Source organism: Accipiter gentilis, chromosome 28, assembly GCF_929443795.1.
Source record: "Accipiter gentilis chromosome 28, bAccGen1.1, whole genome shotgun sequence".
In the NCBI taxonomy this organism is placed as follows: Eukaryota; Metazoa; Chordata; class Aves; order Accipitriformes; family Accipitridae; genus Astur; species Astur gentilis.
The window spans coordinates 19185666-19200848 of record NC_064907.1 but is presented as its reverse complement, the minus strand read 5'-3'; the positions used below and the strand labels follow the sequence as shown (position 1 = coordinate 19200848).

The 15183-nt window shown below is 46.8% G+C and overlaps 1 protein-coding gene across 2 annotated transcripts in view; it reads right to left on the bottom strand.

The window, feature by feature from the left end:
- DPYSL2 (dihydropyrimidinase like 2) overlaps nucleotides 1-15183 on the bottom strand; it is a 56260-nt gene that overhangs the window by 38304 nt on the left and 2773 nt on the right. The window contains exons 1-3 of one of the 2 annotated variants that reach the window (XM_049830986.1): nucleotides 5492-5610; nucleotides 2021-2109; nucleotides 512-696 (exon numbers count right to left, since the gene is read on the bottom strand). In XM_049830986.1, coding sequence (XP_049686943.1) covers nucleotides 512-696; nucleotides 2021-2109; nucleotides 5492-5530 — 313 coding nt within the window. In that variant the 5' untranslated portion in view covers nucleotides 5531-5610. Of the gene's footprint in view, nucleotides 1-511; nucleotides 697-2020; nucleotides 2110-5491; nucleotides 5611-15183 lie in introns of those variants that run through there. The other variant, XM_049830985.1, reaches the window with a different exon arrangement.

Below are 15183 nucleotides of genomic sequence, written 5' to 3'. Positions count from 1 at the left end.
CAAGCCGCATACATAAGCGGGCATGTGAAAATCCTTAAATAAGTGGCCCTGTTTTCAAAGACACATAGTACGCTGGCATCAAGCTTCCGGGTGTGAACCATACGATGGACATCTATCCATAGACATCATGGAGAAAGGAACCGAGGCACAGGAAGGCAGAGTATCGGCTACTCATACTGGAGCCAAAGGTCAAAGTGACACCGGTTTCAGTAGGAGCAGACCCAAATATCTGGCAAAGTCACACAAGTAGCAAGGTAAACCCTGCCAACAGAGAAGACAAGAGTGAAACGACTGACGGCTGTGAGATGTGGAAATCGTGGGGTCTTGCTTTTCCACCCCTTTTCCCACCCCTACACAAGCTTTTCTCAGCAACCTGGAAAGACATCAGAAATCCCCCACTGCCGGTACCTGGTCCAAAATATCACGTGACTTAAACAGCCCACAGTTTCTGTACTTATCTGAGAAAGGGAAAAGGGAAGCTGTCTTGGAAGAGAAAAAACAGCCAGCTTACTGATCATGGTGGTGCCCCCAGCCAGCGCAGCCTTGGTCCCCTGGAAGAAGTCATCAGCGGACGTCATCCCCTGTTCCGGCATCTGGAAGCGGGTGTGAACATCAATCCCTCCAGGAATCACCATCCTGCCATGGGCTTCAATAGTTTTCACTCCCCCTGGCACAATCAGATTCTCTCCTATTTGCCTGGGTAAACAGGTTGCAAACAGCAAGTCAGACACAAACAAAGCGAACAGCCTGTAAACATACACCCTTGTGCTACTTAATCTGGCTAGTGTTTTCTTTTTCCATATAAAGCAACGTACAGGATCGGCATCGGTAGCTGATAATGTTTTATTCTTCCCCTTGAAGCAGTTGCATAATTGAGAGCCAAGTATGCAATTACTTCAGGACCTCGGGGCAGTATTAGACTGAACGGGAAGGAAAAGAAGGAGCCGCACTGGCAGGCAGCTGGAGAAGGGACCATGCAGATAATCGGATGATCGCCGCACCAACACAGCGAGGACCTTGCGAGCAGCTTTACTGGGACTGGACTGGGGTTGCCAAGTAGCAGTTCGACACTTGATCCTAGCTATCTAAGAGCAATTTAGATGCTAGTATTGTTTTAGGAGCACTGGAAGAATTTTTGCCTCTCTATTGTCTGCTTTCCTTTCTTGCAAAAAGATCGTGTAGTCCCTGCACAAATACAAGCCCACGAAGATATCAGCTACCAAATTCCTGATGAGACCATCAAAGGTCTCTCCAGTCTAGCTCTTCACAGACATATTCTTAAAAGTGCCACAGTGGATGACACATTGCAATTAATTTAGCTGTCTTTGGCTGGCTCCTTTAACTTTTAACCTTGATTAACAAAGCACATGTGCTGACCGTTTAGCCAGAACAGGAAGATTCCTTGTTTGTAACCTCTGGCTCGTCCATTTTTTCCTAAGAGTCATTTTCCAAAGATATCTGTAATATATTTAACGTGCCAGAAACGCATGTTTCAGGACTGAAAACACAGAAGCAGGCTGGAAAGAGGTCTGAACCTCAGTCCTTAAACTACAGGATCATTTTTAACTTGAAGGGGGTTTGGACTGATCCTTGCATCATAGAATCATAGAAGACGGCGCTGCAAGAGGCCTCAAGAGGTCACCTAAGTCCAGCCTCCTACCCCAAAACAGAATTAACTGTATTAGGATGCTGAACTCTGCATTCAAAGTATCTTAAGTCATAACTCAGTAAAATGTTACAACACAGATAACTTCAAACATATGTATCATCTCAGCATGGGGCTATTCACATGGCTGAAATTAAGCACATGTAAGTACCTCCTTTGACCCATGCTTTAATAACAGCGTTTATGTAATTCAACATCTTGTTTTTAAAGTTCCTCCCTCAAACACCAGGATATACATGAAATATTCATTTTTCACTGCAATTTAATACAGCTCAGAGACTAAGTTTTTCCTTGCTAATCTGCAGAACATTTCTGTACATTTCCAATCACACCACGGTATCAGGCTTCACTTACTTTATCAACCCATCTTCCATGTAAATGTCTGCATAAAAAGACTGGTCGTCATTAACTATTTTACCACCTTTGATCAAAAGACGATCACTCTGCAACAAAGAAGCATACAACAATACATAATTATTCTGTGAGAAAGCTGACAGTCTGCAAGTGTCATTTCAGAGATGAAAGAGCAGAGACAGAAACAACCTCTGCATTATTCAAAAGTGCATGTCAAAACACAAGTCAATTGCTGCACTTTCAACTGGAAAGATAATATATTTTATTTCATCTGCAAGTCCTTTCATCACACTAATGATCCAAAAAACTCAGAACAGAAAAGGAGTTGGGTTCCAGTGGGCTTGTCTACTTGGCAGCTTCATTCATACCTGCAGTTTGCCACCATCACCTACAGCAAAAGCATTAAATAATAATACTTGGAGGGATGCGTAATAGCCACATCTCTATTTTTTCTGCCTTGGTCGTATGCACAATTTCCTATATGCACCCACACACTGGAGTCACTACTTGGCTAACTGTGAGTCAACTGCTGTCAGGGAAATGGACCAAAAGTCTGTTGCCACGGGTTACACAACACAAACAAACTCATTTTGTCCAACTTAGTGATGTTTCGATGCAGCGGATACTTTTGCTGCCTTTCCAGAGCCCTACTGCATAATCAGATGGAAATAAGCACGTATTAGCAAATCAAGTTTAAGAGAAGGATTTAAAAAACAGTTATTAAAGTTTCCTCAAATCAGACGACAGTTTGGCAGGAACAGAAAGGTAATTATAATGAGGCAGCTATCAGGCGATCTGCTTTTATCGCAGCCCAGGTTACATCTCGCTTTCGCGAGACTTCAGGTCAAAGACCAATTTATCTTTTTTTGCAGTAGTCGTAAACAAGAGCGAAACACACTCTGCAGAGCTCTGGATTGGGAGGAAAGTTAAAAGCGACTGCTCTCTTCCTCTGGTTCCTCCGTTCCCTATGTTACAGATGCATCTATTTAAAGCAAAGCACATCCACGCTATGCAGCGCTCGGCTTGAACTACACCTTGGCCCTTATATCTGCACTTGTACTTGCTCTGATTCTCTTCCCTCCTCCCAGAAACGTCTTTGTACGAGAACAAAGCTATACCAGAACAGCACAGCCAAAGGCTGGTGAAACCAAACGCTGACTTCAAGAAGGGGTAGAAAGCAGGACTTTAACTCGGTGGTGCCTTGAACTTACAGCAAATACGTAGAAGACAGTGACAGCGGTGCTCAGGGCCCTTATTTTGAGCTGGGACTCCTCCGCCGGTCAAACGGAAGAAAAGAATCAGGCATTTTCCCCGAAGAGCTTATAATAAAACTGAAAAGCCGGAGCACCAGGTTCTCAACAGACACAAGCTGACACGGCTCTTTTAACGCCAAAAGGGCTACAGGAATTGCATCAGCTCCTGATTTATGCCACTATATCCATCTTTTATATAACTGCTAAACATCTATGAGATGTTCAGTGGTTCTCCTTCCCCCTCCTTTTTTTCCTTCTCCTTTCTCCTACTGCTGCAATAGAGAGTTTCCCTGAATAACGCCACCGATTTAAAAAAACAAAGAAAGAAAACCCCAAGATTTAAATTTAGGATCTGCTGTGAATGCCAATAAGCCTGAATGAATTAACTTGGGGCGTGAAAAACCCACTTGTCTTTCAACGCCAGCCTCTACAGCAAACTGTCCTACATGTTTACCATTTCCAGAAACACTGCAGTATTTATGCCCACCTCCAGTGCAGACTCCTTGTGCTATTAAAAAGGCCGGCTGCTAGTGAAATCGGCTAGTTTGGCCATTGATGTCACTGACAGCCCAAGTCCTAATGCACTGGGCATCAATTCGGAAAGAAGAAAAAATAAAATAAAATATAACGACCCAACAAAAACGCAGCCTGGACTGTTTCGATGATGCTCTGAACGCTTCTGCTAGTTAACGGGTCTCCTGCTGCGGCTGTATGGTAGGCTCTGAAATCAGTGCGAATCCTTCTGCTCGTTTCAGCCACCTTGGAGACAAAAGCGCACGCAGTTTGCAACCGGGCGAGGGCCTGCCGCTAAACCTGGATGTATTTACCCTCCTGATGCAGTCAAAATAGGACAGCTAGACGTTGACGATCCTTCTTCTTCAAGCGTTAGTCTCCGTAGATCGAGCCCGGGTTTGTACAACAGCAAATAAGACCAGACCCTGATTTTTTTCTGTCCCTTATTTTTACAAGAGAATCGCGCTGGGTGCACGCAACATAAATCGGAGCATTCAGTCATAAGAAAAATGCGTCATGCTACTTTTGGCCCGTGACAGCGATTCAGCAGTAACCTTCATCCTTATTTAAACGTAGGCATCTTTTTAAACTCCCTAACATCGGGCTCTCAGAGGAGAACTATTCCGCACCCCACCCCTCCAAAAAGGAGGATGCTCCGTTTATCACGTAACAATTCTGTGCATCCCCTGCATTTCCCGGACACGGTTTAAAACGTAACCCTGCAGCCCAGCGGCTCCTGCACCAATGTCACACTTCAAAGCTCCATTTCAGAGCTCACTTTTCTGCCGCGGGGGCTGAGGAGGGAGGACTGGGATGGGTGTGTCCGTGGGGCTGCGAGAAGGAGCCGCTGCCAATAATGAAAAAAAAAAATAAAAAAAATAAAAAAAAAAAACGAAATGGCTGTAACGGCCCGTTAGATGCGAATATGTTGCCTTACGTAAGGAAAAGTTAGTACCCTCGGATCTGCGGTACCTGCCCTAAATGGGCTCCCAGGAGAAGGGAGGGGTTTATATAACGGCTCCTTCCCCGCTCCCCCCGGCTCAGCGCATCGCGGAGCGCACCCAAAGGCGCGCCTTGCGAGAAGCTTCTTGGGGAAGAAAAAGAGAAATCCTGATCCATCCCCAGCGCCAACCCGCCGGGCTGGGGGGGGGGGGGGGGGGGTCCGGCCGATCCCCCCACCCCACCCCATCCACCCTCCGAGCCGCCTTTTTGCCGGGCTGGCGCAGGACGGGGGGCTCCATCCCTCTCCCCCCACCCCACCCCCAACACCGGGGGGGGTGGAGTGGGGGGGCACAAACCCTGCAGGCAGGGGAGCCCCCCCCCCCCCCCCACCCCGGCCGAAGGCACCGCTGTCCCCGAGGCTCCCCCCGGGGCCGGCGGGGCGATGCTGATGAAATCCTCCCCCCCCCCCCCCCCCCCCCCCCAGCTCCAAGCCGGGCGCTCAGCATCTCCGCGGTTCTCCCGCACCTCGCTCAAACTGCCGCTGACCCCCTCCCCCCTTTCCAACCACCACCTCCCCCGTCCAGCCGTTGCCCCCCCCCCCCCCCCCCCCCCGGCATCCAGCCGTGCTGCAGCACAGGAAGCGCTGCATTAGCCCCTGATCCCATTATCCTGCCCCAAAGCCCTGCCATCGCCCTGCGAGCACACAAAGGGCTTAATCCCCGCGCACCCCTCCCCCGCTTTTATTCCCGGGTATTCCACTCACCGTGATCCGTGGAATATTTTTCTTCCCCTGATAAGACATCTTGGGAAATCACTCCCCGATTTATTTATTTAATGAAAATTTTTTTTTTTTTTTTTGGGGGGGAGGGGGGGAGAAGCGGGGTGGCTGCTGGATGGCTATTGTCTCCCGTGCAGCAACTGCTCCCCGACCTCCCCTCCACCGGAAAAAAAAAAAAAAAAAAAAAAAAGAAAGAAAAAAAGAAGCGCAGCAATAAAATAGAATAAAAATAAATCCCCCGAGCCCCAAATCAATGCGATCACAAGGAAGAGGAGCGGAGGGTCCGCCGGGCAGGGCGCGGCACGGCTGGGGCTGGGGAAGGGGGGGGGGGGGGTTGGAAAGCGAGCCCTGTTCTCCGCAATAGCAGGAAGGGGAGAAGCAGCCACCCCTGCGCGTCTCCCTTTCTTCCCTCTGCCCGGAGCCCAGCCCAGCCCAGCCCAGTCCAACCCAGTCCCGCACCGCCCAGCCCAGCCCAGCCCCGGCCGCGCAGGGAACGGGGGGGGGCGGGGGGGGGGGGGGAGGACGAGCGCCGCCAGCAACAACAGCGGAGGAGCGGGGAAGGAGCGGCGCATGCGCCCTCCTGGCCGCCCCCTTCCCGCGGTGGCGGGAAGGAGGGGTGGGAGGGAAATGAACAGCGCAGCTCGGGACGCCTATTGGCCGAGAGCCTGGCGGGGATGCAAATGAGAGGCGGCCGCCGTGCAAATGGGGAGAGGGGAAGGCGCTGCTATGCAAAGTGGCGCAATGGGGGCGGGAGGAATGGCGCGGGGGCGCGCGCTCCCGGCGCCGGCGGGAAAGCCGGGGGCGGGGAAGAGTCGGGTGCCCCCCCCCGCCGCCGCCGCCGCCGCCCAGTTCCCCCGGTCCGCGGCGGGGCCAAGCTGCTGCCAAGGGACCGGTTAGCGGAGCTGCCGCGCCTTGCTCGGGGGGGGTGGGAGGGGAAACGGGCGGTCGCCCCCGCCCCGCAGCGGGCCCAGCACCTGCGGTGCGGTAGCCGGGGGTGGGGGATGCTCCGAAACGACGCCCACCCACCACCACCCCGGCGGGGGGGGGGGGGGGGGGGGTGGGGGTGCGGACACCCTCCTTCTACCCCCACGGGAGGAGAGGCGGGCTGCCCGGGGAGCCGGTGGGGCTGGCAAAGGCGCTGCCGTCCATCTTCTTTGTCCCACCCCGCCCTTCTTGGCGCTAGCGGAGCAGAAAGCTGTTGGGAAGCATTAGCAAATTGGGGGGGGGGGGGGAGGGGGGGGAAGGTCTGAAGCTACTCCCGGCCCTCTGATTTCCCAGCATGTCTGCCGTGCTTTCTAAATACCTTCTACCGCAGAAAATACAGCCCAGATTCCAGTCCCCCCCTCCCGTGGTCACTAACCTGAAGCTTTAGTGCCAGGGAAACGTGGGATCGGAGCTACGCGCACAGGCACGGTGGTCCTCTCCAGTCACTCTGGCCTTTCCTTACTATTCCAGTCTTGCCAACTCCCATGTTCAATGTTTCAGTCACACTTGGAGTCTTAAATTTCTCACTCCCTGAACTCCATAAGCTGGTACTTCAAGGAAAGAAATGCATTAAATGGCATAAATATTCCCTCGTTATTTACGGTGCGCTTGCCCCAGTGCAATGGAGATGGGATCCGCGGCCAGAGTGTGGGATAACCATTCAAAATACATCTGTCTACCCCAGTTCCTCTTACATCAGTTGCGTTGGGGGAAGGTACAAGACACCTTTTGGAGAACTCATAAATAGCGCAAATCCACTTCTGCTTGGAGGTTATAACAGACAATTAACGACCGACAAAGACTTACCTTCTTCCCTCATCATGGGTGAATTTCATGTCACACAAAGCAAACCGCAAGCCTCTCCTATCACAAAACCTTTACGTACCCAAGTAGTTCCATGGCACACACTGTACGCAGCTCATAAGAAATTAAAACCTTCAGTATCTCACTGCAGTAAATTATAAAGGCAACATCTGTTCAAACAGATGACTACCAGGACCTTTTATGTACGTTAGTTCACAGGAAGCTATAAAGAAAAGAGTAGAAGAGTTTTTCCTATGTATAGGTAGGGCATCAGGCAACATTTAAGTAGCTAATGTACCAATCAGTTAATATCCAATTAGTAGCAAATGAAAAAGTGGCTCATTATGACAGTAGCAAAATGATTAATTTGTTAGCCTGTAGGGTTTTATTTCAATTTAATGATTAGAATAGACAATACTAAATGAGTTATCCTGCCCCTCCTGATCTGTGCCGAAAGAAGTTTTAAAACCTCAGCATATTTTTGCTCAGAACATGGAAGAAAGCATTTACATCAGATTTCTAAATTTAGACAATGCAACTGTTCCTTTTTTCCCTTTAATGCTAGCTTTCCTCCTCAATTTTCTATCTGAATGCTTTCTTGCCTCTGCGTGCCAGGTAAAAGAGTGTCTTCAGCTATCAAAGAGGAAGCAAACGCTGCCTAAGGGTTTCAGAGATAGCATCGAGGCGCTTGGGCAGCTGACCTGAGATGTGGTAAGACCAGCTACCATTTCAAGATCCTGCCCTAGCAGCAGCGACACGATTAGAGAGGAACCGCCACCGAGATGGGCGCAGGAAACCGTACGTACATCTCCAGCGCCGACTCGCCTCCCCGACCTTGGGCAGGGTCATTTCTCCACATTACGCTAAAAGTTGTGGAACAGCAGTACTGGCAGAAGAAACAGAAGCACCTTTAAGGGGATGATGCCATCAGCACGCTGATGTTTCTAAAGCTATTCTCATCTGCTCAAAGGCAGCTATTTAAAAGACTTTTTTTAAAAGGCAAGCCTTACTGCACATGGGCCTAATTCAGAACGGCAGTTCTTGAACTTTGAATACATTCCGTAACTTGAATCCAGTAGTGACTAGGTTCAGAAAGTAATAACGAATCTTCAGGTGACATTTAGCTTTTCCTTCCCATCACCATGTGGCAAGAACCTAAGTAGTACAGAATAAAATAAATGAAGAGATTAAAGGGCTGAAAAACACGGTTGTTCAATATTCAACATCTACAGAGCACCAAATTTTAAAAACTTCCGTATGATTTAGCATGTACCCAAAGGACCAGAACTGAGCTCCCAGGTGTATCTTCTAGCTCCATTACACCAATTGCCAGTATGGCCCAATTTTCTTTCCTTCTAGCGATGAGCTAAAAGGGTGTCAAAATAAATAATTTAAAAATTATTAATGTAGTTGCAAACTGGCTTAGTTAGCCTTGCTAAACAAAGGCAAGGAACATGAGGGGAGGTGATCAGGAGGGAAGGAGAAGAGCTATTGAGGCTAAAGGACAATGTTGGGATGAGAAAAATGGGGAACAGAGTCAGAAGATACCACTATGTACACCTGCATTTTTTTTTTTTTTTTTTACAAAAGCTGGTTTATTCCTCTGGTAAAGCTATACTTTGTGTCTAAATTCCCCCTATAAGCTAAATGAAGAAAGATAACTACTTTTGAAACGTCAGGGGCAGGAGTCAGGCCCTAGGTTAAAAGAAGAGAGTTGAACCCGCTTCTTAAATCCTTGCAGGTTTGTATCCAGTCCAGCTGTCATACAGCGATGCCGTTACCTGCCAAGGTACTGCGGGAAGTGGTGGGATTTCTAGATAAAGTTGATGCGCTTTGCCTTCCATAGGTCTGCTAATGCACACGGCAGGCTGAGCAGGCTAAAATTAGAAGGTGCTACAGAGCTTGAGCGCTGCCAAATCCTCCTTGCCAAACATTAACGAAGGAAAAGTGATGAGGGACGGTTGGCCAGCCCAACCCAGCTCCCTGACTGCAGCCACTACGACAAGACCAGCGAGGCTGATGCAGCCAAGTCACATCAGCAGTAGAAGAAGAGCAAAAGGCCGTAAATGTCTTCCATTATGCTACATCAGCATTTCTGAGGGCCCCGACAACGTTCTCCAAGCGGCAGAACAGGGGAAGAAATGCAGAAAACAGAGCATTATGCCCACATTTGCGCTGCCAGCCTCTACCCTGGCCACATACAGAGCTGTGCTGAGCGTCTCTGGCTCGTCCTTGGGCTCAGGGTAGTTGGGGGTATATCGGCCAGTGGCTGCACGAGATGGCCGTCAGCCATTTCTGCACAGATAATCAGCTGGTGTGGGACATCTTCTGCAGGCTCTCTGCAGCAGGAACGCGTTTCGTGTTAAAGGAACATCTATGCCTAAATTTGTCTTCTGGAAAGGTCTAGAGGGAAAATGGCACAAGAATATGAGAATCTCTGTACAGTGATAATCTATGCTAAAATAAATCATCACAGGCATCAGTGGAAATCAATTTACATCAGCTCTGAATCTTAACTTACAGATTCTCTGGACTACCACAATGCACTTCGCAAGGAATTTTATTCCCACTGTGGAGTTACAGTGTGGCTGGGAAAAAACTATTAAAAGAGTCTCTTTCTCTGTGGAATTTTAGTGTAGTTGCAACAAACCCCACAGAATTTCTGCAACACCCGATTGCTTTTACTCCTACTGAATTCTTAAAGGTTTACCCACAAGGACATTTTGCTAAGAAATTATAAAACCTGCAAGTGGAAATACACATTTTAAAATGTAATCAAAAGAGGGATCAGAGAAGCATTCCTGGAAGTATCTGAAATTCTAGCACTACAGCATCAACAAGCTCTAGATTTCCCTTTAGGCTTGTTAGATGCTAATAAATCCCACTCCCTGTTGGGGAATCACCCGCTGCCAAAGTCAGCGAGGCTCCTGTCATCGCGATCAGAGGCAGCAGGACTGGGCGAAAAGAGCTTTCATGAGTTCACCCATCAGGCCCTAATTTTCTGTCGTGATTCTGCCCATGCCAATTGCTGCATCAGCTCCGAGTCTCAATGACTTGAAAGGAGTTTCCCATGGATCCAGCAACCCCCTGCATCTTGTGAAGCGCTGAGAGGATTAAATACAGGCTGATATATGGCAGAAGAAGTACATCTGTCCTTCCCAAAAGATGATGAAAGAACTGTCCGTTATTGATCACTATAAATTAAATTACAGAGGGGAATTATACTTGCCAATGTGCATCTTTCGTTTGTTTCATTATCTTACAGGAGAAAATTAAAGTTAAGTGTCATGACATGGAAATAACCATAGAGGTCAAATGTGCTACTGTGAGGTAAAAATCATACAACTTCTCAGAGAAACAGCCTAATCTTTTTTGAATACAGACTATTTTAGATTATGAGGGGGAGATTCACTTTCTAACCGCACAAACCGGTCGATAAAAATGTACGTTTGATCTGCAAATTAAAATTAACCTTCCCATTGATTTTGTTTCCTTTAAAATCCCAGGAAACCTTGAGAAGGTTCAGAAATAACCTTCTAAGAAGACCGTTACCGTTATAGTGTGTTTCTTAGAGGAAATGTCCTGAGCATTTCAGGTCCACTACCGACTTAATTGTCCTTAAACAAGCCCCAGCCGCTGCTCCACAGTTAATTTGCTATCGCGTCATGCTATCGGGAAAGAGACAGCCCTCTTTGAGGTTCTAGACAGGGATCGCTCTGTCATGGGTAGTACAATACAGAGCAAAAATGTGCTTTCCTCTCTGAACAGCTTACTGCCTACACTCATGCTGTGACCTTCGCTATAGTTAAATACAGCATTTCTGGAACAAAGGCATGGGACATTTGGGCATCCTTGTCATTGCTCCTCCCTTTCACCCAATGGAAAGAGTTTAGCACCTCCAGGCCCAAGGGAACCATGAGTAGGGTCTAAGAAATGGCTATTTTCACAGTGATTTGCATTGTTTCTTAACGTTATAATCCCTTCTCCTTCCCCAAAAACCTACGGGGCAAAGCATCAGGCTTTCAGCAATTGCTGTCATTGCTTGTGTCAGCCAGCTTTGATGTACAGGACAGTCATTACCCCAGACAACGAGAAAATGAAATTCTGACCTTTCTCTTCCCACCTTGGGATTCATTCCAGATCTCTGGGAGGTGACCAAAGAACAGCACATTACGCTTCTGTGTGAATCTTACAGTAAAGAGGTTTGAGCTTTGGTACTTTTCCTGCAGCGCTGCTCCCAGATGCTGCCCCTTTATTAGGGTAAGAATTCATGCAGAACACACACATCAACTTCACACGAGCTTTGCTGCCTACATCATTTCCCAACTCTATAATACCACCACGGAAGATAGACTCCGATTTAATGTGCCATAAGACAAGCGATACAGGGAGTTAAGACATGGTCTTGCAGGTAAAAGATTTCCAGCAGACTTAAACAACTGCTTAGCACCTACTAAAAACAGATGGCTCGTGTCAAATGATGGCCACAGCGCTGGCGTAAGGGTGGCATGCAAAGCTGCCAGTCTCATTGTGCCAGATACTGCATCTATTCCCCCGAGACAAAGCCTGCGTTGAAAGGTGCTGCTGAAAGACCAGACCTCTGAATTGGCTCAGCTCTAAACTGAGTGGGGAGATCTGGCCCCAGGTGTACAAGTTCTCCCTCCAGTCTTTAGCCCAAATGGTAAGTTGGCAGCGCATCAAAGCCCCTTGCTCATTTCTGCATGGGAGAGTGGGGTATTGGTAAATTCCTGACATAACACTAACAGACCACGCCACAAGACACCCGTTGGATGTATGGCACGTTCCAGCTATGCAGATTGATGGCTTTGAGAGCTATCTAAGAAGTTAAGAGGAATTTGCCATTTGTGCTCATAATTGTTAGTTTCTCTATGGGGTTTTTTTTCAGTAGTCAGACAAACCATTATGATCCATTGGAAGAACATGCAAGTCATCCTCCTGTATGATTATTTTTCAAGCAATGACTGTCAAAATAAGGCTAGAAAAATTGCAGGCATTGTAACAAATTAAACTCAGAACTGCAATTCCAGCTGTCTGGAACAACTTCTTTGTTTTACACGACAGTTCCATTAATGTTCCAGAGTCTATGATTATTTGAGCTCTCAACAATGTCCTGTTAATTATTTCTTTCCAGGAACGAACCACCACGATCCTGAGAGCTTTGAGGTTTTAGCAAAAAGTCCAGTCACGTCAAAAGCTTCATGACATTGCATTTGCAAGTGATTCCTCTCCTGTCAATTCTAAAATAAAAATATTTTCCTAGTCTCTGTTTATTCATTATTGTTACTTATCATATTACAATAGGACATAGCTTTGTTGGTTTAGACCAGTAGTTTCCACCCAGTGCTCTGCACTTCCTAAAGGTCCATGAACTGTTTCTAAGGGATGCAAAAAAGGTATGAAAAGGTGACTGTCTGCTGCGCAGGAGAACCACCTGAATCACTGGAGTAAGGACAAGACGGCAATGGGAACTTTAGCTAGCACCTGAAGGCGAGATCTGGGACCCCAGGGCTTGTAGCTGTGTTGAAATGTCTTAGCACCTACTCAGGCTCTCTGTGCAAACTAGATTAAAGCAAGCCCCAGGCTTGCTGATCCCTCTTGCAATCAAACATTGCTTTCCCCTATAGATGTTCCCTAAAAGACCGTCTCTGTCCCAAAGAATCTCAACAGATGAGCGAAACAGAAGGAAAACCGATTACACACATGGGAAACCTGGGAAACGCACACAAAGAAATGACCCAGGTCAAGCAAGCAATGGCCAAGGTTTTTCAAAGTCCAGACGAATGCACGTGTCTCAAGACCGGTCATCTAAGGAACGGAGGACTAATGCCCTGGGAAGCCATTTTATCAGTCCCCCTGCTCTGAGACAAGGTAGCTTGCAGTGCTATGAGTAAGTTCCACAGGTCCCTGCCCTGATGCTATCCGAATACCCAATCCCACTGTAGGCAGTGGGCTTGCAGGTGCACAGCAGTTTATGAAAGCCAAGCCAAGCGCTTATTGTCTCATTCAAGAAATGCCGGGTTTGAACGTGACGTTCCTGTTAGTCTGCAGCGATGGCCCAGCTGAGGTCAGGGCCTCAAAGCACTAAGCAATGCTCAGGCATTGAGCAAGTAGCTCCAGGACCAGGCACTAACAGTCTAACCAGGGAAGGTGACAAAGTTTAAGATGGGAAATAGAAGCACAGGTAATTCTCCAAGGCCTGACAGCTGGGAAGTAACAGACCTTGCCTCAGATCTGCTGAGTTGCAGACCTGTTGAATAGGTCACACTGCCTCCAGAGGCCTCACTGTAAAGAGCTGCTTAAACCAAGACAGAGAGCCTTGCTGGTGCCTCCAGAGAGGATCTTAACCCTGAATTATGAGGCAGCATGGCCCAGAGGCAATAAAGCGAGGCCATGATAGATGCCTATAGAATACCCTAGACAGGAGAGACACAAAGAGATTTGATTACCCTTATCTTTGCCTGCAGAACAATATATTGCAATTTAATGTGGAATAATTACATTCCTTTTTTTATCCTCTGGACAGTTAAGAACTGAGAAAAATAAAAAATAGCTTCTCCATCTTGCTTTGTTAATTATTTTGGTGGTGATTAATTCAAGAGCTTTCTATACAGTGACAGAAAGGATGACTGGTTTTGGATCCAGTCACTGGCTAAAATACTTCCACCTATCTCCATTGCCTCCAGTTGTTAGGCACCCATTCCCATCAGCTCACAATATGGTCCTTTGGTTGCTGAAAGAGAGCATGGACCATCCTCTATGTTGGTTGTTACGTGTATTGATAAAAGTCGCAACTACTGTCAGCCTCAAGCTAAAGAAAAAGAAGCAGTAAGATTTCTAGCCTATTGTGAAATAATTCATGCAAGTTATAAATTCAAGATCCTATAAATTAGCATACTGTTCCTTTCCACTATAATTTAGATTCCTATCACATAGAAATAGCGTATAGTCTATCCAGGGAGAACCTATTTCAGATGTGTTACTAAATGCTTCAGTCAGAGGTTCAAAAATAATGGGCCAAATTCAGTTGCAGAACTTCAGAAGCCTTTTAACTCCTACCTGAAATGATTTTAATGCACCGTTTCCTTTAACGCCACTTCCAGCAACATTATTTTTCTTTACCTTTTTTTTTTTTCCTTTTTAATATGTTGAGTTTCGATTATCATCATAAACACATTTCTGTTAACTACACTGAAGTAAAGCCAGTTTTACCTGCTGAGGATGTAACCATTGATTCAAGCTACAGTTGCAGTCAGCTGGAAAACCATCAAAGCTAAAACACTCCTGCAATAAAGTGCCAATCCATAGCGAGACATTTATAATAAAAGACTGCACTTACCCGAATGCTCACAACCCCTCACAACACAATCCATTGGCATCAGTGTTATGTAAAGCTAATGAGAAACAACTCCAATGTTGCACTATCCCATTATTTCATGGCCTCAGCTAACATTTATACGACAATCGTTAAAATAGAACCAAAAAACCACACTTTTTTAAAAAATGTCATTAATATTCTGTGTGGACTGCTGATTTTTCACCACATTGTACTTAAAGTTTTTTATTATGTTAATCACAAAATAATTGAGCTTTTCAGAATTAATGTATCACCTGTTTACACTTATGTCCTGCAGGACATCGCCATGTCAAATTGTCGGAAATGAGTCCTGAAAGTGTCCTGAATTGCACAAAACCTTTGACTCCCCAAGATGAAAAGGTGTATGCCCTTTATTCTTGAGACGCACCTTGGTTAGTCCAACAAGACTAATTCATCATGGAAAGTTGCTCAATTAGTAGGCACTTCAATATGGTCAAATCAAACCATAGGCATCTGTAGTGGCAAACTTTTGTTTGGGTTTGGCAAATCGGGT